Source organism: Neltuma alba, unplaced genomic scaffold (genome assembly GCF_004799145.2).
Source record: "Neltuma alba isolate B1F8T4 unplaced genomic scaffold, ASM479914v2 tig00012521_pilon, whole genome shotgun sequence".
In the NCBI taxonomy this organism is placed as follows: Eukaryota; Viridiplantae; Streptophyta; class Magnoliopsida; order Fabales; family Fabaceae; genus Neltuma; species Neltuma alba.
Window position 1 is genome coordinate 42,858 of NW_021636988.1, and position 22,225 is coordinate 65,082.

Here is a 22,225-nt window from a genome sequence, read left to right on the forward strand (position 1 = left end):
GTTATGTGCACAATATAGAGCACGTCACGTTACGCTTTCAGATTACTTTAGAATTCCTCCCAAGAGGGAAGGAGACGCGTTGAGGGGCTGGCAAACTCGAGCCATGCTTAATAGGATGATGTGATTTTCGCTGGAGCTACATTTTTTTGGGGCATCATTGTGAGAAGGATAATATGACTTGTTTAAAAAAAAAGAAAAAGAAATTAACTTTTCCTCATGCGTTACAAAGAGACAATTATTTAAGATAACGTAAACAATAAAAACTGAAAATAATTTGAAGAGAAAATAATAATAAAACAATAAATACTAATATAACTGATTTTTTATTAAAAGAGAATCTGATTAAAAAAATGTCCAAAAATATCCTCTGCAATTTGTTTGCCAATAAAAAATTTGACCGAGGTCTCCTTTTTCATTATCCATCCCCATGACTCCATGAGGCCTGGGCCTAACTTTGGTGAAGTGATATCGTGCTAAATTCCCAAACGCCGGAATCTCGGGGAGCACCATTGCTAGAAAATTATTGTCGCGGGCACGGGGCGGTAAACTTGCAGGGCGGCGTTGTGGTCCGGCCATGGAGGGGCGCGGGTTGGATGATTCTGCCGTCCGTCTGGTTTCTGCTTTCCTGGCCATGGAACCTTCTGACTCCTTGATCTCCCATGCCAGGTAGATACAGATTACTTTCACATGCTTTCGCTTTTAGCGAATTGGAATGAGTAACATATTGTCAGTGATTGCAGGGTATGTGGTGGAGGCTTAATCACAGAGCAAGTGCAAGAATTCATCTGGGATCACTGCCTGAGCAAAGCTGTAAGTTCTCAACTCATCAGTTCTCCTGTGCATAAAAGGGGTTTAGTTCACCAGATGGTAAATTTCCAATGCTCTCACCCTTTGACCCCCCCCCCGGGGGCCCCGGGGGGGGGGGGGTGTTTCTATTTTTACCCTGGAAAACTGATCACTATACGTTTCCATTGTCACGCTGTATGCTACACCCTTTTTTTTGGTACCTTTGTTAAATGTAAAGATTGAATGGGGTGAGTGATCAATGCAGGCTGGATTTCATGCTCCATACTTGAAGAACTCTTTAAAGAAACTTATCATTGAAGTTGAATCGGAGCATGGCAGTGTATTGGATAACTTATACGAATTGTATGCTCACTACATGACATCAATAAAGGTGTAATATTCAAGCAGTGTCTTTAGGCCATGTGCTTTTCTATTGTTGGGAATTTTAGATTTATTTTCATTTTTTCCTGTGGGAGCCAGTTTAGGTTTGTATATTATCTGTGTCTATTTAGACGTTTTTGGTGATATAATTATCTATTTGTTTATTCGGTTAGGACAATAGTATGGTCAAAAGCGATGCAAAAATCCAGAAAAGAATCTCATTTCTTTTTCCTGATGGTAAATAAAAGATAATCCACGCTGATTATGCATTATTATGATTTTATGTCATTCAATCTATCTTTGGTTGGTAATTGGGGTCGCTATTCACTAGGTTATTCTCAACTACAAAGTTGCCCGCGCTCAAGGGTCCTGATATTTCCATTGCAATGTTCTTTAAATATGCTTGAAGGTGATACCGGGTAAGCTTCATCCTTAATATTTTTAATTATGCGGCATCAAACTAGTGATTTTGTTTCTGTCAGTTATTCTTTGGTATTGAGAGTGATTTGGTTTAGAATGGGTGTATTTCCTCCTTTCCTTGTGTGTATGTGTATTTTTGTTTATTACGTTCCTTGTTAATATTTTTTCATCTTTAAATCCCAATGACCAATATGGCTTTCTGACTGAACCTTTCTGAAGTCACTTGTTTAAAATGGTTGTTTGCCCCTCCCCCCTTTTGCACTTCTAACTTTTCTTTCCCCAGATTCCTTATGCCTTCTGAATTTTTTGTCTGTATCCTTTTTTTCTTTTTTCTTTTGGCTGGGAATTTTCTTGTATGTGTCAGACAGAGGTTTTATTAAACTTTTTAATTGTTTTGGTATTGCAGGTGCTCAATATGGCCATCAAGTCTATTTTTGTCTGAGTTAATACTTTCTTATCCTGAATTATTTTATAATAAATCTTGTTTTGAGGTCAGTTTTATATTCAAAAGTTTCTTGACTATTGTAGCAATGACCTAACAGCTAATATTAACTAATCATATATAGTTCATGAATGTGAAAATATAATTATTATCTCCTTTTGAGATTGCCTAAGGAGACAAATTTTCGCTTTGGTTGGATTTTCACGTTCTGTATATAACTTCATATCATTTCATATGTTGCATCAGGATATTTTGGCTAATCTTATTATATTCTACTTTGTTACACATGGCTAACATTTGAGACAGATTGGTTCAGGGGTTGGCTTAGTTGGGATGTGTCTTGCTCATGTGAAAGCGTCTAAGGTATGCTTAAAGAAAACTAAAATTCCGTGATAGCTTCAATCAATGGAATTTCTATTCTTAAATTTTAGTAATTTATTTTAGACAAGGAAAAATTGTCAAGGATTTTATATGGGTAGCATTGGCTGTTGGGTGATAATACTTGCCAAGTTTCAATTCCAATCAGCATAAAGTCCTAATGAAGTGTGTATCGACAGGTGATATTGAGTGATGGTGACTTGTCAACTTTAGCTAACATGAAGTCCAATTTGGAGTTAAACCACTTGAACGTGGAACTTAAAATGGCAGAAAGAAACAAAAACCTTAACATGGTGAGTATTACTGCTCATTGGATCCTAACATGCTCTCTCTCTCTCTCTCTCTCTCTCTATATATATATATATATATATCAGATTGATTACATGAGTTTATTCGGTTTCCTCTGGTCATAGCATATTCTGACCAGTAACATACCAATGTATGAATGTTATAGAATTTCATATAAAAATTTAAATCTGGAGATAATTATTCACGCTTAACTTTGTGGGAAGAAATGGAGTTGAAGTTACTCAAAGAGCGAACATGTTCGACAGTGCAATAGATCTAAAGGGAAATTGAATCTAAAATGGGGATGGAAGATGGTGATTAGATTAGGAAATTTAAATAGAAACGTCCAATAGTAGTAAACGGCTGGTGCTCCCCTCCAGTTTGAGAGGTAACAAAATTTAGCGTCTTTCCTTCTTTCGATGTTTGCTTCCTATGATGTTGAAACTCAAGAAGGGGAATGGTTCCATTTTCATTGTCTTTTGTTCTAATCCCATTCGCTCAAAGACACTGTTAAAAGTAATAAATTTATTCTTGGAGAACTGAATCATGCGTATCAAGGCTCTGCAGTTGCATGATCTGAATCTTTTCACCTATCTCAGGTAAAGTGCATGTATCTCCCATGGGAATCTGCTTCAGAAAGTCAGCTCCAAGATGCCATGCCGGACATTGTGTGAGTGTTGCAGGTGCCGGGATGCTAAACTTATAGTTGTTAAAATGCCATTCTTATCGTATCGTTACTGTTGTTGTTTCAGTTTGGGTGCAGACGTGATTTATGATCCGGATTGTCTTCCACATCTTGTTCGAGTTATTAGCATTTTGTTGAGCCACCCGAAATCATGTTCTTGCGGACGGGTTGCTAGCTGTGAGGGTGTTGCGCCGAACAATAATTATGAAAACGACGAACTTCATTATACGAATCAACGTAATTGCGAAGATCATGGTGACGGACCTGCCGTTGCAGGAACGGTAACTGATAATGATGGTGGTGGTGAGGGGCCGAAGGAGGCTCCGACGGCTTATATAGCTTGTGCTATACGCAATGTTGAAACGTTTAACTATTTTCTTTCTCTGGCGGATCAGACCAAACTTGATATCGCGGACTTAACTGATACGCTGAAGCCAGTAAATCTTCTCCCTTACATGCATTCATACAACCAAGCTACCATTAGACTGTTACGGATTACTTACAGTCCGTAGAATCAGGCTTTGTATAACATCATTACTATTGCTCTTGCATGTATTTTAGCTGCCCAAATTTCTGGGATGTCCGATTCTGGTGTATTTTAATTAAGAATGAAGCTGTATTTAACATCCTGAAGTATTTTAGGTGTGTTTAGTTTTCTAAAGTATTTTATGGTGTGTTCTAAAGTTATGCTTTTGAAGTATTATTTCATCGTCGTTAACTCTTTAAAAGGTCTATTAAATAAATGTATATGAGTTACTATAAAGTATTTTTCAGGGTGTTGAATACATCTAAAAAAATATGTTAAATACTATATGCACTATAAAATACTTTAGGTATTAGATGTACTTAGAAAAATATTTTGGATGTTGGATGCACTTTAATCTTTTAATTATTATTTGGTTTGAGGTTAGGTAACTAAAAAGTGTAAAGCCTCATTTCATGGTGCCGTGTCTTTTCAGTCGGGCAGTTGTGGATAGAATGGTCTTTTAAATTTATTCTCATTTAGGTTTTAGCTTTTTGAGTTTCAAATTATAGACTTTGATCTTTGAAGGAATAAAATGATTTAAGTTTTGATTGGATTATAAAGGTTAATGTTTCAAATGGAAAAAAACTTGAGGAACTAAAATTTAAAACTTGAGAAATCAAAACCAAGATGAGGATAAAGTTGAAGAATTAACCGTTTGTATTAATCCTAAATTTTTTTCCTTAAAGTTTTTATTTTATAGTAATTTGTGTACACCCAAAATTCTGATATTAAAATTAATATTAAGTTCCGGTAACTATAAGAAGGTATTTGGGTAATTAAAAAAGTGTTTTTAAAAAGTATCTTTTTGGAAATTGAGGTAAACCCTTCCAAATATTTATTTTGCATACTGTAAAACCTTTTTAAAAATCATGATTTGGTATTTATCTAAATACTCTCTAAATTGTAAATAGTGATAATATATTTTTTTAAGATCAGCGTGACAGAAATTTAATCACCATAAAATATACTCCTAGTAATTTTTTAGACTTGACATAAACATACATAAATATACATATACATATATATATATATGTATATGTATATATGAAACACAAGCACCCCTTGCAAAAAGGAACCCTGTTCCCTTGAAACGTGCCGAATGCACACAAGGCTCTTGCTAATCATCCGCATGGGATTCACTTCTCGGTCGACCACTTCCATGCCATACTTATTGGCTGAACCTGAGCGTTCAGTTTTATTCTCCGTAGTCGTCGGACCGGATCCCTCTCAAGCGAATGAAGCGGGAGTGACGGTTGGTTTATTTATATACGAGGAAGGCTTCGTCAACATCGGTTCAATATACAAATAAATACCAAAGAAGAAGACCATAATGAAACAATTAAAATGATTCTATTTAACGGAATAGTTAAGAAGAATAATTATTCAGGAAATAAAATTATATCGCCACTGGACAGCATCTTAAAAAAATTCAAAGCGATGTGAAAAAATAGCTTCATGCTAACTAGCACAGTTGGTTCTTTGTTTCACTCTCGATTTCTCAAATGTGGTATGACTTCTTACTAATCAAGCTGATGTACCAAACGTAATGAGGAATGCTGGTCAAAGTGAAATAAGGAAATAAAACGTAACGAGAAGCAGCGTGTTGAGTTGACCGCCAAACTGCATGCAAGTGCCTAACGCAGAATTAAAACGGTCGAGCGGAGACTAACCCTGCGGGTTAGGTCGACTAACTGGAGTCATCCTATCTTAACTACGGATTTCGAGTTCGAGATGTGGGAACGCAACACTCCAAGGGGTTAAGGAGCGCTGTTCGTATGGATCCTTGCAAGCCCCCGAATCCAGATTAGTCTGGAGACGTTGTAACGACTGAAAGACATCTATTTTTCTTGGATACCGGATGGAGTAATCCAAAAAAAAAGGGTCGAGCGGAGACTGGAGACAAAAACTTTCCCGATGTCTTCTCCCTTCCTTGACTGTTGTAATCACACAGGACATCGGGGTTCCCTCTTAAATTATACATGTGAATCTACTCTTGTCGGATTCCCTGTAACGAGATGTGGAGTGGATCCACGTGGACACGCCCTTTGTCCTAATCTTTCCTTCATTTCGCTGCTCTGACGGATGCGTAATTGATTTGATTTGTATGCACACGTCAGCAGACTGTCATGCTTCTATCTACTCCCCATCAGCTTACCTTTCTGGTTCAGTCTCGATCGTCACCGTAACCCATCTCATATCAGAGAGTGAGTGAAGACCATCGGCAAGAAGATGGCGGAAAATGAACATCCATCGGAGGTGATTCACTCGTGGTCTGCTCCAAGGTCGCTCAGTACTAGTCTCATGTACTCTTTGCTCAGGTAACTTTCTTTTTCTGCTTTTTAACCTGTCTTCTCTTTGCTAGTTGCAGTGTAGATGCGTTATTTGCTTATTTGAGACTGGTCTATTTTGGGTATTTGTAACTCTTCACAGCATCACTTAGTCCGTGCTTGGCTTGCCAAGGTTTGGTCATGGGTTATTTTCTTTCATTGAAATCAGCATGTGGCAACTGGAAATTTGTGGATTCGTTGAGAAGACTAAATAGACTTGTGGTTGTTAATCTGGTGCGGTATATGATTCCAATGAGAATTGTTATTTTGCTGACTTAGTGATGGATCGTTCTCCTAGTTATTGCTAGGACGTTGCTGTTGAACATTTGGAGGGGAAAATAACGAACTTTTTTTAAGAATGAGTTTTGCTCTCTGAAAACCGTTCGAATAGAAAGCGTAATATATAATTAGTATTGGCACTGAGCTGTATACATGATTTTCTTAAACCCAAGTTACGTTTATGATGCATTGGCATCAGTCCCTCTTTTGACTGCCCATTCAGCGGTAAATAAATACTGATGCAGTAGGAATTCATCCTTAAGCAGCTACTCTAGTTGCTTCATCTGATTTCCAGAAAAAAAGATTTACAGCTCTGTTCTTTTGGGTCCAAAGTCCAAACATAAAACTTTCCGTATTTTTTGCCTTGCTTATAAGCTGATAAAAACTTGGAGCTTCCTAGCTTTTTGATTCAGTGCTTATCTGGCTGTCATATCATGATTTAGAGGGATGATATGGAAGTGCTTGATGAGCCCCTTTATGCAAATTTCCTAAGAGTAACAGGTCTCAACAGACCTTACGGGGAAGAGCTATTGTCCAAAATGGTACGTCTGCAATTTTTTTATCATATTTTTTCCTCCTCATCTCCGAACGCTTGATTAAAAGAATTAAGATGATTCTCTTATGGTTTATTGTTTGAAGAGCATTCATAGGGCCAATGTGGTTCAACATGGAGCTGATTTAATTGTTAATTTTCTGTAATAAAGAGGAATTTGATTTTCATAATTTGTCAGGCTCACTCTTTTTATTACTGAAGAAATATCTGCATAATTAATCCTAAAATTCATGTGTTCCTGCTCGGCTTGCGCTTTTCACTGAAATGTTGATGTTCCGATTGTAACAGGAATCTGATGGAAATAAAGTTATAAAGAACATCATTTATGGTCCAGGAAGCAGGAAGTATAAATACTGTAAGGTAAAGAACTCTTTCAAGACAAGCAATTAGCAAAGAACACTTAATTATAGATACAGAAGTGGAGCAGTTTCTTGGACAATTATTTTGGCTGGTTTGGAGTTGTTAGTTATTATGGAAGTAATTTATTAGACTAGTTATCTAAATCTCGAGTGTTCTGTATTAAGTAGCTGAAACTCATATTCTTGGTTCAGTATATCTTTTGTGAGGACCATATATACCCATTTTAATCATGTCTAGGATCTTCTCTAGCTTTACTTCATATGGTAGCGTAAGTTAATGATTCAGTCCCGGGAAGAGTAACCTATCATGCTGGCTCTTCATATTAAATCCTCTGAGTAGTTCAAGGACTAAAACATTAAATTACTCTACATTATAAAAGTTCTTATCTTTGTATCTGTTTCTTTGAATGTGAATTTGCCTATTGAATAGTTCTTCAGAAAGACTATAATGGTCGACAAATAATTCCATCGCTAACCTATCTCCAAGTTTTACCCCTACTTGATGCCTCCAGCATATTGCAAAGCAACGGGTACAAGGCTTGACAGATGATCTGCTGAACAAAGGAAAGCACTTTATTCTGATAAGAAATCCTCTTGACATTTTGGTAAGATGTATTTTTTAAAAAATATTTTTCATTTATTTCTTGTTTATCTCTAAATCCACAAGCTAGTGCAGCATATTGCTGGCTAGTACCAAACATGAGCTTCAAGTTTAAATGATGTTTAAGAGATATTAAAAGTATGTGTCTTAGTAATGTTTGTAGGCTTACATAATTATCCGCCGTCACTGACTGATTTTTCTTGTATGATTGGCCTTATTGTGTGTCCAGCCATCCTTTGACAAAGTTGTGCCTCCATCATTTTTTGAGTTGGGTTTGGCAGAACTTGTTTGTATATACAATGATCTTCGTGAAAGGGGAAAACCACCACCTGTCATTGATGCTGCAGAACTTCAAGAAGATCCTGAGGTACTCAAGCTCTATGAGCATGCGCAATTGTTATCATTAAAGAATGCATGACAGCGTGAATAAGATTTCATGGTAGCCATTGGTCTATAATTTCTTAGTTTCAATATTTAGACTGTTCTCTAGTTTTATTGTCAAATCAATTTAAATTAATGAATCCTTTTGTATAACTGCAATCATAATCAGTTTTCACTTGTGTGAATGATGTTAAAATTCATTGTACTCTATCCGATTAATGGTTTTTATAGTTTAATTTTAGACTAGAATGCACAACATTCTAGGCCATGTGCAATTAAAATTAGATGATGGAGCCCTCAAACATCCAATTTTTGTATGGAAGAGTTTGATTAAATGGGACCCCAAAACTCCATTGTGTAGATAACTCTTTAAATTTTGAGTCATGTGCAAATAACCCATTAATGTTCTCACTTCCGTAACGAATTCATTAACAACAAGGAGTTGGGTGCACATAATATCAGGTTTTGGAGGCTTCATTTTCATTTTCTGATGGTTAGGAGGATTATCTTCACATAGATTAGAAGTTCAAGGGTTTTTATGAATTCTAGCCTGAATATTGTGGTGTTAGATTGCTAGCAATGCTTAGCTCGTCACTAGTGGAAAAAATTGCTGTTCTTCTGTGCTGGTCAACCACCATTCTTCTAGACAATTTTCTTTCCAAGGATTTTTTTTTAATTTTTAATGAATGAGAATCTTCTTTTACTATTTTGATTTCACATGTTTTCCATTATAAAGTGAGCCAAATATATGTAGAGATCTTAATTTTTACCTATGCTGCACATGTGTATAATAATTTTGTTGCTTTGAAGGCTACGCTGCGTGGTCTTTGTGATGATTTGGACATTCCTTTCCAACCTGACATGTTGAAGTATGTAGAACTTCTCTAAGGAAAGTTATCTTATCTTGTAAATTTGTGCTATGCCTTTCTTTCAATGACAATTTAATATTCCTGCATATGTTTATAACTATTCTCCTGCTACTGTCACTTTATATGCATGCATCATAGATTGACACATAAGCCTGCCAGGTGGGAAGCAGGTCCAAAACCAATAGATGGCTTGTGGGCCCCTTGGTGGTATAAGACTGTACAGAAGTCTACTGGTTTTAAGCCAGCAAGGAAGTATCCTCAGGTATGTGGTTTGTTGTTGTTTGAGATTAGCAGAACTGTAAGGTGTCCTGGCCACTTCATTTGAAGAAGGCAGGACATTTTTCTTTTTACATAGGAAGGTATTTTGACAAAAATTCTGTATACTTTATCTTCTTTGTAGCCATTTCCCTTTTCTTTCTACGATTTGCTGGAGCAAAGTCTACCCCTCTACAATATGCTTCGACGCCATGTGAAGAAGAAGTCATCCCTCCTGAGCCCTCCTTTCCCTCCACCTGATCTTCCAGTTCCTGCAAATGAGAAACTTCTTGCTTGGGTTGGTGATGAGATTGTGCCACGTGAGAGTGCAAAGGTTTGATTGACGCCTTAATGTCTCTTGTCAGCAAATAAGATAAAGGATCTAATTTGTATGATTTTTGCACACATTCTAATTATTTTACTATTTGCCCGGTCATCTATCAGGTCTCTGTTTTTGATTCAGTTGTTCAAGGCGGCGATTCAGTTTGGGAGGGTCTTCGGGTGTACAATGGAAAGATTTTTAAGCTTGAGGAACATCTAGACAGGTAGTGTTAGTGATAAATTAGTAAGTTAATTCCTGATGCTGACATTTTATTCATGTTTCAAAATCTGGTTAAGTGATTATTTAAACATGCATAAACTGAAATAATTAGCATAACATTATATATGGAATGAATATGGGTAAATCATTAACTGCAAGAAAGTTATTAGTACGAGCGCTATTTGCTAGCACTGGCATTTGGAGATGGTTTCTTAGCAGAAGATACTATATTCCATGCTTGCTAAGTTATACTTTAGTGGTGAAACTTTAGTCATTTGAAAACATTTGGTCTTCATCACTGTTGTTGATCTGACATGCCATGATTAACATCAGGATGTTTGATTCAGCAAAAGCTTTGGCTTTTGAAAATGTTCCAACCCGAGATGAGGTGAGTTTGTTCAGAAAAAATATATCTTGAATTGTGGTCCCACCCTTGTCTTACTATGCCGTGTTATGGTACTGGATCTTGTTAAGTTCACTGTAATGTGTGGTTGCAAAAATAAATTGCAGATTAAGGAAGCAATCTTCAGAACACTAATTAGGAATGGGATGTTTGACAACTCGCACATTCGGCTTTCTCTGACAAGAGGAAAAAAGGTTGTACTTACTCTCTCGCAAAATTTAATTTCCAAAGGCAGGTTAGGATCTGAATGAAATATTAGATAAGACTGAGGAGATGTTAACCCCTGTACTTCAAGTTTCCTTTTATTTTTATTTTTTTAAATGATTTGATGGGTTATGGATAAACCGGGTGTGATAAGCCGAACGATAGTCTTTGTCTTTTTAATTGGTGACCCAATTTATAAAGCCATTAATCTTATGTAACCCTTAGGTCCAACCTTCCTTTGAAGTGATGCAAAATTATATTATTTTCTTCTCCAGGTTACATCTGGAATGAGCCCAGCATTCAATCGTTATGGATGCACATTAATTGGTAAGTTCCTTTCCCCACACTGTATAACGATGATATTCTATGATTATCTTTATAATACGGAAAGAGATTTTCTGAATCAATTTGAAAATTTTCAATGGAACTGACAAGATTACTTTCATTCCAGTCGCCACGATTATCCTTTTCCTACACTTGTGTTTTTCACATGTGCAGTGCTTGCTGAATGGAAGCCCCCTGTTTATGATAATACCCATGGTATAGTACTAGTGACTGCTACAACTCGTCGAAATTCACCAAATGTAAGCTTCTAATTTTTATACTAGTTATGAAAGAAAAGTTCATCTTAATTGTTTCTACCTGATTTTGTGAACAGTAGAAAGTGCCTTGTGTATCCTGGCAGATAACAGTAAAATTGTTTTTCATCCAAATCTCCTTAATCAAAGTTGTGTCTGGCCATTATGTCTGACAATAGTTGGTATTATTTCAATTGAACGAAATTCTGTTGAAATTATTTCTTGTTACTACAATGTGATATTGTTATAGAATGTGAACCATCGGCATACTGCTTTAGTGCATCCAGTTGACTTTGTCTTCTCTCCCTTTTTTGTTTTCTGATCAGAATCTAGATTCAAAGATTCATCACAATAACCTCCTTAATAACATACTTGCGAAGGTATTTTGTTTTTCTCCTTGGAAATATTTCCTATTCTGTAATTATACAAATGCTCCTCCAATTCTAAATGTAAGACGCATTTTGTAGTGTAAATTACACTGCAAAATGAGTCTTATATTTAGAATCGGTATTATTGTTGTTATTTCGGGATGGTCTGCTACTGGAACGAGGATGGTTGCTGAGACAATATCTTGGTACTTATCCTTGTTTGAGTGACGTATGTGATTTGGCATTTGCAAAAGACACGTCGAAGATTTACTACCACGTGGGGGTAATTTGATTCACAAATACTAGCATGATAAAATGCACTGTTTCAGAACTTCTTGTCAGGCTTAAGGGTCATTCTTATGGATATTTCTGATGGACATCACAATTGTCAAAAATGTTGGTGCAGATTGAAGGGAATAATGCAAATGCAAATGATGCAATCATGCTCGACAAAGATGGTTATGTGTCTGAAACCAATGCAACTAACATTGTATGTCCTCAACTTCGTCTTACCTGGCAGATTTTTTTTTTTTTTAAACCATTCTGGTCATTATATGCTACAGCTTACAAGGCTTAAGAATTCTGTGAAATGGGAGAAGATGAAAGGAAAAGCCTCTCTGGGAAATGAAGTCAGTATATTTAGAAACATGTACTTATAGGTCAACCATACAAAACAAGACATAAAACTCGACATCTTAGGCCCCTTTGTTACAACCTTAATTATTGTCATCATGCAACCGTTAAAGTCCTATCTTAGTAAGCAAACCTAGCAGTACACCCCAATGCCTACAAATGTAAGATAATCATCCTACAGATGCTACAGTACAATAATACAAGGTGACTTCATCTTTAATTTGCGGTCTCAGAGGGTAACAGATCCCCGCTTCTCATAATTCAAGGATCATGTATTCTTGTTTTGTGTTTTCTTTTTTCACTTTTTCGATAAGGATTTCTAGAACCGAGAGTCTTCCTACATGAAGACAGTATAATAAATATAGTGTAGGTTAATCTTGAATGTGCAGTCGCAAAAGTGACAACTCCCCTTGTTTTATTATTTAAGAAGGATCATATGCTGTTGTCTTCTATTTTCCCTTCTTTGGCAGGGATTTCTAGAACAGAAGAAAATGGATTGCAAGTATTGGTTGGTAACAATTGGGCTAATATTTTGGTCTTCTTGCAGTTCATAGTTAAAAAGGGCCGTGTTTTGACACCACATGCTGATTACTGTCTGCCTGGTGTTACACGAGCAACTGTAAGTTGTAGAGACTAGGTTTATAACAGCTGCTTGACATGGATGACTGAGACCTGACTGAAGTAAAGCGTATTCTGCAATTAATGAGATTAAGCTGTTTACTAATTTCAGGTGATGGACCTTGTAGTGATGCAGGAGTTAGTATTGGAGGAGAGGAGAATTAGTCTATCTGAAGTTCATACCGCAGATGAGGTTCATGTCTATTTCTCTTTTGACATGTCCACTGCTCTAATTATTTCTTGTTGTGGTGACGGTATATAGCCACTGGTTGGGGATCAAATAGGAAATTTGTAATTTTCTTGATTTCTCACTGAACTTTGGTGGCCTACCTACTGATACCTAGCAAAATAGAAGTTTGATCCAATTCTGTACTTGAATTTAGTTATTTTAGTTCCATTGCTTGATTATGTGAGGATAGGCTAAGCATGATAGTCCTAGTGCTCTTTTAAGACCTACGAACCTGAAAGGAATTGAGATCCTTTTCCTTTTCCTTGCTTCAATTAAATTTGAGCTGAGTTATAACTGGGAGGCTTTCTTGCAGATATGGACAACAGGAACAATGGGAGAACTCAGCCCAGTAAGTAGTGCGTTATATTTGATAGATTGAAATTTGCCTGAATGAAGTTTGCCATATTTACATATTATTAGTGGCCCATTTGGCTCCTCGGGGTTCATGCCATTTGCTGTTTACATTTATCAACATACCATGAACACAAAAATCTGATGATTGACGCCAATTGGTCCAGGTTGTGAAGGTTGATGGTCGCATAATTGGCAATGGAGAAGTGGGGCCAGTGACTAAGAGATTGCAGGGTGCTTACAAAAAGTTGACTGAGCAGTCCGGTGTACCTATACCCACCTACCTCCACAGTTGAAAGCTACACTTCATTTTTCCCCTGCAAGTCTTCTCTTCCAGCCTGCTTCTGTTAAAGACTGCAAGTTGCTGCTATGCCATTTCGTGTAAGTAAGTAACTATGACCTTAAATTTCTGTCATCAAAGAATAGATGTATGTTCTTTCTCGTGAACAATGACAGCGCTGTGTTCAATCACAGTGGACTGGACCTTTCTCCCCTCAATAAAAGGCCCTGTGGGTATCTTCTTTTTCCTCATTTTCTTTCCTCCCTCCAGTTATGGAATGCATTCATTGGTGTTGTAAATTATCTTTCTAAATTGTATATTTTCTGAAAAATGAAATATATAACACACACACCCCTACTATAAGACCCAGTTGATTAATTTTAAAATATTAAAAAAGTTAAATAAATTGTTTTAAAATATTATACTTATCAGTTTTCTCCAAACTAATTTATTCTACTTATAAACTACTACTCTATTCTTATTTATAAGATCTCGTTTGTAAGACTAAAGATAGTAGTATACAATCTAATTATACATAAAAGTGTTTTAAAGAGATTACATAACATATGTTATAATTAAGTTTTTTTTTTAATTTTTTAGAATTATTCAATTGATTTTATACACTGTGGCCGGAAAAAGTGGAACGCGTCTGGTCTAAAAATATCCTGCTTGTAAGTCTCCAAGTTTACTTTCACGTCTGCCAACAAGAAATACGGAAAAAACTTCTTAGTATAGTTCATGATGTTGTCTTTTTTTTTTTTTTCCCCTCCCTTTTGAATCTATTCGTGATGTTATTCTCACATGATCTGAAATTCCATGCTCATTTCACAGAATCACAAGGACAGAGACCGCATTCTTGAGTTAAGAAAGCAAAAACAAAACAACAATAAAAATACACCATGTTTTAAGCGTAGCAAGGCTTAGATAAATACACAACCAAACAAGACCTTGGTTAAGGTTGGCAGAGATGGAGAGAAGAGAGGTTTTAAAAATCATAAACGTTGTCGACTTTCTCTTCCTTTTTTTAGCCTAAAAAAAGGCATGAGAAAACATGTAGGGATTAATTAGCCAAAGGATTTTTTTTTTTTTACTTTTCCTTATCCAATGCCCACCATTAGATTAAAAAAAAATAAATTGTTAAGATTTGATATTTTATAAAATTATAATTTTTCATTTTTAGAGATATAAAATGCTTTCTCGGGGTTAAAAAAAATTGAATTTTGACCCTCGTGAACATTGAACACTGATCAAAGCAAACCAATGTCCTTGCGTTGCCTTCCAAGACACTACCGCAAGGATCTCCCACCGATGAAGGAGAAGCCCGCCAAAAAAACCACCTTTTAATATGTAATTATCTTATATTTAATATTATCAGTTTATATTCCGATATTGTTGAATTATTTAAAAGTAGCTCTCTCAATTGAAATCCAATTTGCTGATTTCGGTCCGTTATATAAAGTATCTTTCAAAAATGGAAGGGAAAAAAAATTCAAATTAATTATAAAGTATTTATTCAAAAAATTAAATATTTTATTTTGGCCCTTATAATCATGAAATTGCATAAATTACAAAGGTGAATAATATGTACATCGTTTTTAATTTAAATTAAAACGTTTGAATTTTTTAAATTTTTTAGTAGATACTACTTCTTGTTCTTAATATAAAAACTAGTTTAATATTCAATTTGGTCATAAATATTAGACTTCAATCCACTTTATTTTTTCTATTTATCTATTTTTCTTAAAACAGTTCTTATAATAGTTGCATATATTAAAGGTTTATAAAATGGTAGTTCTAGTTAATATACATAATTAATAAGAATATCTTAGGAAAAAAAGAATACTTATTTATTACAAATAATTAAATTAACTAATTTTTTTAATTTTAAAATTAGTCAAACTAACCGTGACATTAACAACACAAATAATACCATCTCATAACTACCCCTATTTGTTTTTTTTGACCAGAACTACCCTATTTGTTTGCGTCCAAAATAACGGGGAGGAGTACATGTACATGTTCTTGTCAATCTAAAATCCTGGCTTTTAGGTCGACATCCGTATGTTTTGGGTATAACTAAAATGATAGAGCTATGATTTCATTTTGATTGATGAGAAACATCAGGTACGAAAGCTGTTGACATTACTGTATAAACGACGATGATGAATTGATGATGTAAAATTTGCATAAGAGCCTCAAGCCTCGGCTTTGAGGCGCTGCTGGTACAGGGCCAATGAGTCATTGACCCCATAGAGTAAGGAGGACAGTCCTATGATGACAACTTTTTACGTGAAAAAGCTTACACCTTTACTGTGTCCAACAGTGAGATTTTGTCAGCTTGTGTGATATCCAGGGGGGAAAATGTGGCTACAGATGCAAGTAACTTTTTTTCTAGGGACAATGAATGTTGCATATATATATATATATATATATATAATATTTTGACCACCCTGTGTTCCTGCAGAAAATTCTCTTTAAGTTCCAAATAATTAATTTGAGGTACAAAAGTGCTAAAGAGTTGGACAGAGAGAAAAGAAGGGAGTCGGGCCCAATCACGTATGGGCTGTGTTCCTCAGATGAAATCATAAAATCGCACAGAGAGAGAGAGAGGTAAGGAATATATCTGGGCCAGCCCTAGTCTTTTGGTCGTCTTTTCCATCATCCTTTTTGCTCAATTATACACTAGATCATTCTCCCCAATTTACAGAGGAAAAGGGAATAATTTTAGTCGTCGATGAGCATGCTGAGGGAAAAAAAAGCGCATCACGAACTGTGTCATTGATCTCGAAAGAAGTAGAATAATGTCCCTGGTGGACCAACAAAGATATATTTATATAAAGAGATCAGGGTATATTCAACATTCACTTTGTTTGCTGCAATTATTAGTGTCTCGCGTTCTTTTTCACAAAGCAATTTGCTGTTTTTGGGAGGGCGATTATCTTTATTTTTCCAGCGACTCACTCCTCCTGTTGCTTTACTCTCGTGGAGTCATGACCTTTCTACATTGATAGCTTTGCCGGGGCATTTTTCCTTTTCCTCTTTATTCTTTGTTTTGTTTTGCATGTTTCTTTTCGTTTGCTTAGGAATTCAGCCGCAGCGTAACACCTGGATCCGTCCCAATGTCCGGGCGTGGGTAGAACATGTACAACAAACACTTTGCTTTAAATTAAGCCTCTTCCTCTGGCAGTTGGTTTGGAACAATGCGTGCGAGAGAGAGGGAGAGCGGGAGAGGGATTGGAATCTATGGAAAGTGAAGAGGGCGTGCAAGAGAACAAGAAGATAAAACAAAAAGAGGGGGTTGGGGTGGGGGTTGGAGTCGGAATCTTCTAAAACAAAAAAACCCCGAGCTTCTTCGCGATATGATGCAGAACGTACGTTCAGAAAGCCCTTCTCTTCTGTGGTTCATGTGAATTCTGACATTGTAGCCCAATTACTATAAAATATTAATCAAGATAGCAAAGGAAGAAGGGATCTGGGTCCCACCCCAAAAAAAGGATTCTGCAAATAGCCAAGGACATCATCGCGCAATCATCAGCCCTCTTGAATCTCGCTACCTCTGGTCCCTGGTATATATATATATCAGCCATCTCGCACATAAATTATAATAAAAAAAAAAAAGGTGTCAAGTTATTTTATCTGTTAATCAGAGCATATATAAATATTATTCATCCCTTTTACTGCAGAGGGAAGCTTGGATTGGAAAAGATGAAGCTGGATTCACTATGAATGCATGCTACTCACAATAATTAAACAGCTTTCCGTGCAAATGAGACTACTGCGCCCACACTCTATTACGTTGGACACTATATAATATGAGCTAGCTGATCGACCCATGGTTTAGATGCTGCTTTGGCATTATTATGACTGCGATATCATCTCAGATTCGATGATTTTTTTTTCCTTTCCCTTTACATATAATGACAGGATTGAAAAGGCCTGACACAGACGAGGTATTCAAATTATTTGAAAAGTGAATGGCCACAATCTTTGATATAACCATGAATAAGCTGGTTGTTAAAACTTGGCCAGTGTATATAATGAAGCTAATGAATTTGCTGTCAAACAACACTGCCCCACTAGGAATATACAATATTAATTAGCGTCTTTGAAAGAAAAGAGCATTGTGCTTTTTAAGATGGATCCATATAGCTTTATTCTGTTTTTGTGAAAAGAAATCACCATGCATGCTGCTGAACACCAGAAATGAACCTTCATTTTTAACCGCAGCGATTCGTCCGTGAACTCAGTCGTACAACTTCATGGTCCCATTCACTTTTGCTCGTTACCTTCCTTTCAGTCTGAGTCATCCATCCCCCTCTACGTTTTCCTTTTTAAATGCCTCTTTTCCCTCTGTGTTGCTAAATTGCAGAATTATTGATTGCAGGTGAAAAATAGATGATGATTATATGAAGAAATGGTTGCATCATGAATTAGTACTGCTAATTACCCGTACGTACACTATCCCACACCACGCACGCATATCTATGTTAGGGGCAGCCTCGTCCATGCTGACTCACCACCTTGTGTAACCATGTTCTTCCCATTTTACTTTAATCATTGCCCATTTAAAGTTTTGGTTCCTGTTCTTTTGTTTTTAAGATATCAATTCATCATTGCATTTTTTACTTTCCGCAACTATCAGGACATTCCTAACATGATAGATAATCAAAATGGTTTCTTGAGAAATGGTTCTTTTCATATCAATTTCTTGCCTTCGGCCAGTCAGGGAGCCCCTTCTGTTTTTACTTTTACATCAACAGAGAATAAAATTTTCAAACGAATCATTTCTTTCGTGACCATTAATAGCTTAGCATTCAACATTAAATTCATTAGTCGAACTCTGAACTGACCTCCGAGTTTCTTGTATATTATGTCAGGTTTTTAGGAAAAGTAATAAATGATAGCATACGTGCCATGTTTTATGTGGTATGAACTTTAGAAAAGATGAGAAGATTGAAAATAAATCGTACCCACATCATGATTCTATTGTTTGAAAAATATGACAGCATGGTTATAACAAAATATACAGTTTAATTAATCAGCTGATGAGATATTCAACACTCAGCTGTGCTTTTAAGTGAAAAAGGAGGGGGTGGAGAAGCCTGAGCCTTTGAGGGGTGCATAGAGGTAGATGCAGATAAAAGGGTTAGGTCTGGGAAAGCAGCTGTTTGGTAGCAGTCATATACCCTGAAATTCCACCTATTCAACTACATCCCTCTTCTTTGACCATTTTCCCCGGCGACCCTCTATTACATATAATTGCTCCCCCCCCTACATCTAATTAAACCTTTCTCCCAGTAACTTTAATAAGTTCGAGATCTGTCCCTACACTTTCAATAACTTTTTCAAACTAAACTGCTCTTTTTTCCTTTCCTTTTACCATGTGGCTGGTTACTAGTCCCTCGGATTTAGGGGAGCAGTGCCTATTGGGCGTTGCCAGGCTTCCTCCCCATCAAAGAATTGAACTTCAGCCACTTCATCAATCCACGCCACGTTCCACTATGCAAAAACACCAAACTGTTGGATATTTATTGCAAACCAATGAGTTTCGAACTTATAATTGCACGAACCAGTTATGGTTTTGGGATTTTAATCCGACTTGGGTTGGATGTCAATGATGACTCTCTAGATACCCCAAATAAATACAAACAGGATACAAACCATAAGTAATGATGAAATAGGCACGTAAATGGTCAAAAGTTCAACAAACCAGTCCTAAATTTCGAAAAATTTCAACGAAACGGCCTCCAACATTTGCTTTAAGGAACAATTTTAGTAGCGTTTCAAAATAGTCGTCTCAAAGGAGTCCAACTGGCTTGGAGTTTCTTGCAACTCATGAGAATTAAGAACTCTCTGAAAAAGGAGAAACGGCCGCCGGCTTCGCAGATGTTTCCTCTTTGATTTTAATGTCAGCGCCCCTATATGTCATTATTCACTTTGCGCGGAGATGAGCCTTAGTTTTCGAAGAACTTTTGTTTCCATGGACCCCATGCCCCACGTAGTCTTCTCTTTGTCTTCCATTTCCACCCTCTCTAGTCCACTCTCTGAACTCACTCTGGAATATTTCACCGAGTTGAATTGAGGGGCTAATTATTGGCCGAATTAACAATGAGGCAAAAGAAGGGTGTGATTTCAAAATCATTAAAATACATGGACCAATTTCAAAATTATAGTGAAACTATATAGACAGACAGATTTTTCCTTGATATATATGTAATGCGCATCCATCACCTTTTTCGATTTGTGCTTATTTAATGTAGTAAAAGCAGCGGTCACTATTGGAGCCAAATCATGATCCCACAAAAGCTGATTTTATTAGTAAAGGCTAATCTAATCATCATCCAGATGATTCACATCTGTAATTGTACGTACGATTTCAATTGTTCATATATACATAATTTGCTCCAAACCATTCTCCTCGATTATCCAACCCCGGCATCTGGCCCCACGTGCCACTCTGCTGAATTGTGATTCTTTCTAATTTTGATTTTAAAATACTTCATAACCCTGTTATCAGCGACTGATAATGTAATATCAATACAAAATATGGATGATATTAGAAAATTAAACTATTCACTCGTTATCAGTTGTACAATTCATTTTGAATTCAATATCTAGTTTTTACAAAACAAGACAGAAACAAAAGAGAGAAGGAAAGAGGTTTTAAAAAAAGTGGGTCATAGATATATTATATATTTTGTGTGAGATGGTAGGATTGAAATAATTAAAGAAGAAAGGGAAAGATCAGGAGGGGGGGGGTATGGCATTAATTAGCAGAGTGATTGGGGAAGAGAGGGAAGATGGGGGCCTACCACCATGAAAAGAAGATGGCAGGCACAACAGAATTGACCAACCCTCGCTTTCTGTGTCTGCTTCACAGCCTCCCTCCCCAAATCATCAGAATATCAAAATCACATCATTATTCACTGGCAATACAGAAGGAATCACCCAAAAACAACTTCCTCCCTTACATACATACACATCAAGGCCCTCCTCCTCTGATCTTCACTAACTATCATTCATTCACCCAACTCTTAGCAAAATTATATATTAAACACAGTTCACCCCAATTCATTCATAATTTCTCACTTCTGCTCATTCCAGCCATACAAAATCTCAGGCAATTAGCTTATTCATGTTCGGATCCTGATTCTGCATGCGCACTCTCTCGTTCGATCCTCTCCATCGTTTTGTGCACTGCTCCTGCTATCTCCTCCACTGATCCCAGCTTGCACTCTTCTTCTAACTGCTTCCACCCAATTTCTCATCATTAATTACTCACTTCTCATCATTAAATTAAATTCCCCGCCAAAATTATATAAATATATATATGCATACCTTGACGCTGATGCTGTAGAGCACAATATCGCCGGTGGTCGTCACATTGAGATGCAAGATCGTGAGGCGCATGCTGTACAACGCCGCCACCATCTTCAACAGCTGCTTCGGCCTCTTCCTCGACCTTATTTTCACATTCGCGTGGCTCTCCACCATTGTCACTTCTATATCTGCTATGCTGGCCTCCGGCGATGCCTCCCCCACTTTCTCCCCCGTCGCCGAACACTCGCCGCTTCCGCTCGGGCTCGTCGTGTACTGAGGAAACGTGAAGAACTCTGAGAACGGCATGCTCTGAGATTTCGCCTCTGTTTCTTTCTGACCCCCCAGAAATTGCAGCCTCTGCTCCAGCTCCTTCACAAAGTTAATAGCCCCTCCTATTATGGAAGCTTGATCGCCCTGGATAATTATTATAAGAAAGCAACGTAATCAACACTCCATCCATCCCTCCTGAAACTATGTAATGAATGAAATCAAAAGAAAAGTACCCTTGGACGTAGGAGTCGGGCATGAGAGAGCGTAGGACAGAGAGATACTCGTTCATCTGCTTTCTTCGATTGCGCTCCACCGCAATGTGCGTCATTCTCTGGTTCTCGATCTCCTCCTTGTTCTTTCGGGTTCTGGCTCTGCGTCTCTTGGGACGAGAATTGGAGGAATCCATGGGGAGGGCTTCAGACGAGGGTGCTGGGTGGTTGCTGGCTTCGGAGGTGGCGTGATTAGGGAGATGAAGTTCACTGGAGTGGGGTAACACTGATGAAGGAGGAGAAGAAGAGCAAACTTGAGTCCAGTCGCCGAAGCCATAATTTTCTGTTTGGCTGTCGAGAAAATTCAGAAAGCCGTGCTGGTCTTCCTGTTTGGGAAGGTTGAAATCGTCGTGAAAGGGCCAGAGAGGATGGAAGTCTTTGGAACCGCCATAGCCAAACGGGTAGTCTTGAGGGAAAACAACAGCTTCGAGGGCCATGGAGGTCTGGCTATCTCTCTCTCCCTCAGGGAGACACATAAATGCAACACTCGAATTTTGACGTCGATGGAAATCTGGTGGTGACGAGTCAGAGATTTCAGAAATAAAAATTATACAACCGAAGCGAGATGCGATTCTCCTCGGGAGCACATCCTTGTGCTTATAAAGCCAAACCCTCACCTCACTTACACAGT

General features: G+C 37.1%; 2 protein-coding genes across 2 annotated transcripts; one reads left to right on the top strand and one right to left on the bottom strand.

The window, feature by feature from the left end:
• The first annotated feature begins 577 nt into the window (after window positions 1–577).
• LOC114728131 (branched-chain-amino-acid aminotransferase-like protein 1) lies at window positions 578–13,986 on the top strand. The gene is made up of 30 exons (XM_028914981.1): window positions 578–666; window positions 741–810; window positions 1,052–1,177; window positions 1,341–1,404; window positions 1,499–1,586; window positions 1,994–2,078; window positions 2,336–2,392; window positions 2,587–2,700; window positions 3,295–3,365; window positions 3,448–3,888; window positions 3,942–3,973; window positions 6,302–6,366; window positions 6,956–7,054; window positions 7,354–7,425; window positions 7,937–8,029; window positions 8,255–8,392; window positions 9,217–9,275; window positions 9,435–9,537; window positions 9,676–9,864; window positions 9,975–10,075; window positions 10,405–10,459; window positions 10,582–10,668; window positions 10,954–11,005; window positions 11,177–11,262; window positions 11,583–11,636; window positions 12,031–12,114; window positions 12,805–12,876; window positions 12,988–13,068; window positions 13,418–13,453; window positions 13,623–13,986. The coding sequence occupies exons 1-30, from the start codon at window positions 632–634 to the stop codon at window positions 13,749–13,751; spliced, it is 2,838 nt and encodes a 945-aa protein (XP_028770814.1). The 5' UTR covers window positions 578–631; the 3' UTR covers window positions 13,752–13,986.
• Window positions 13,987–20,855: 6,869 nt separating this feature from the next.
• LOC114728132 (transcription factor bHLH96-like) lies at window positions 20,856–22,174 on the bottom strand. Its single transcript, XM_028914982.1, has 4 exons — window positions 21,559–22,174; window position 21,505; window positions 21,074–21,469; window positions 20,856–20,981 (listed from the first exon to the last, which is right to left on the bottom strand). Exons 1-4 carry the CDS (start codon window positions 22,068–22,070, stop codon window positions 20,865–20,867), a joined length of 1,026 nt encoding a protein of 341 aa, XP_028770815.1. The 5' UTR covers window positions 22,071–22,174; the 3' UTR covers window positions 20,856–20,864.
• Between the last annotated feature and the right edge of the window lie 51 nt (window positions 22,175–22,225).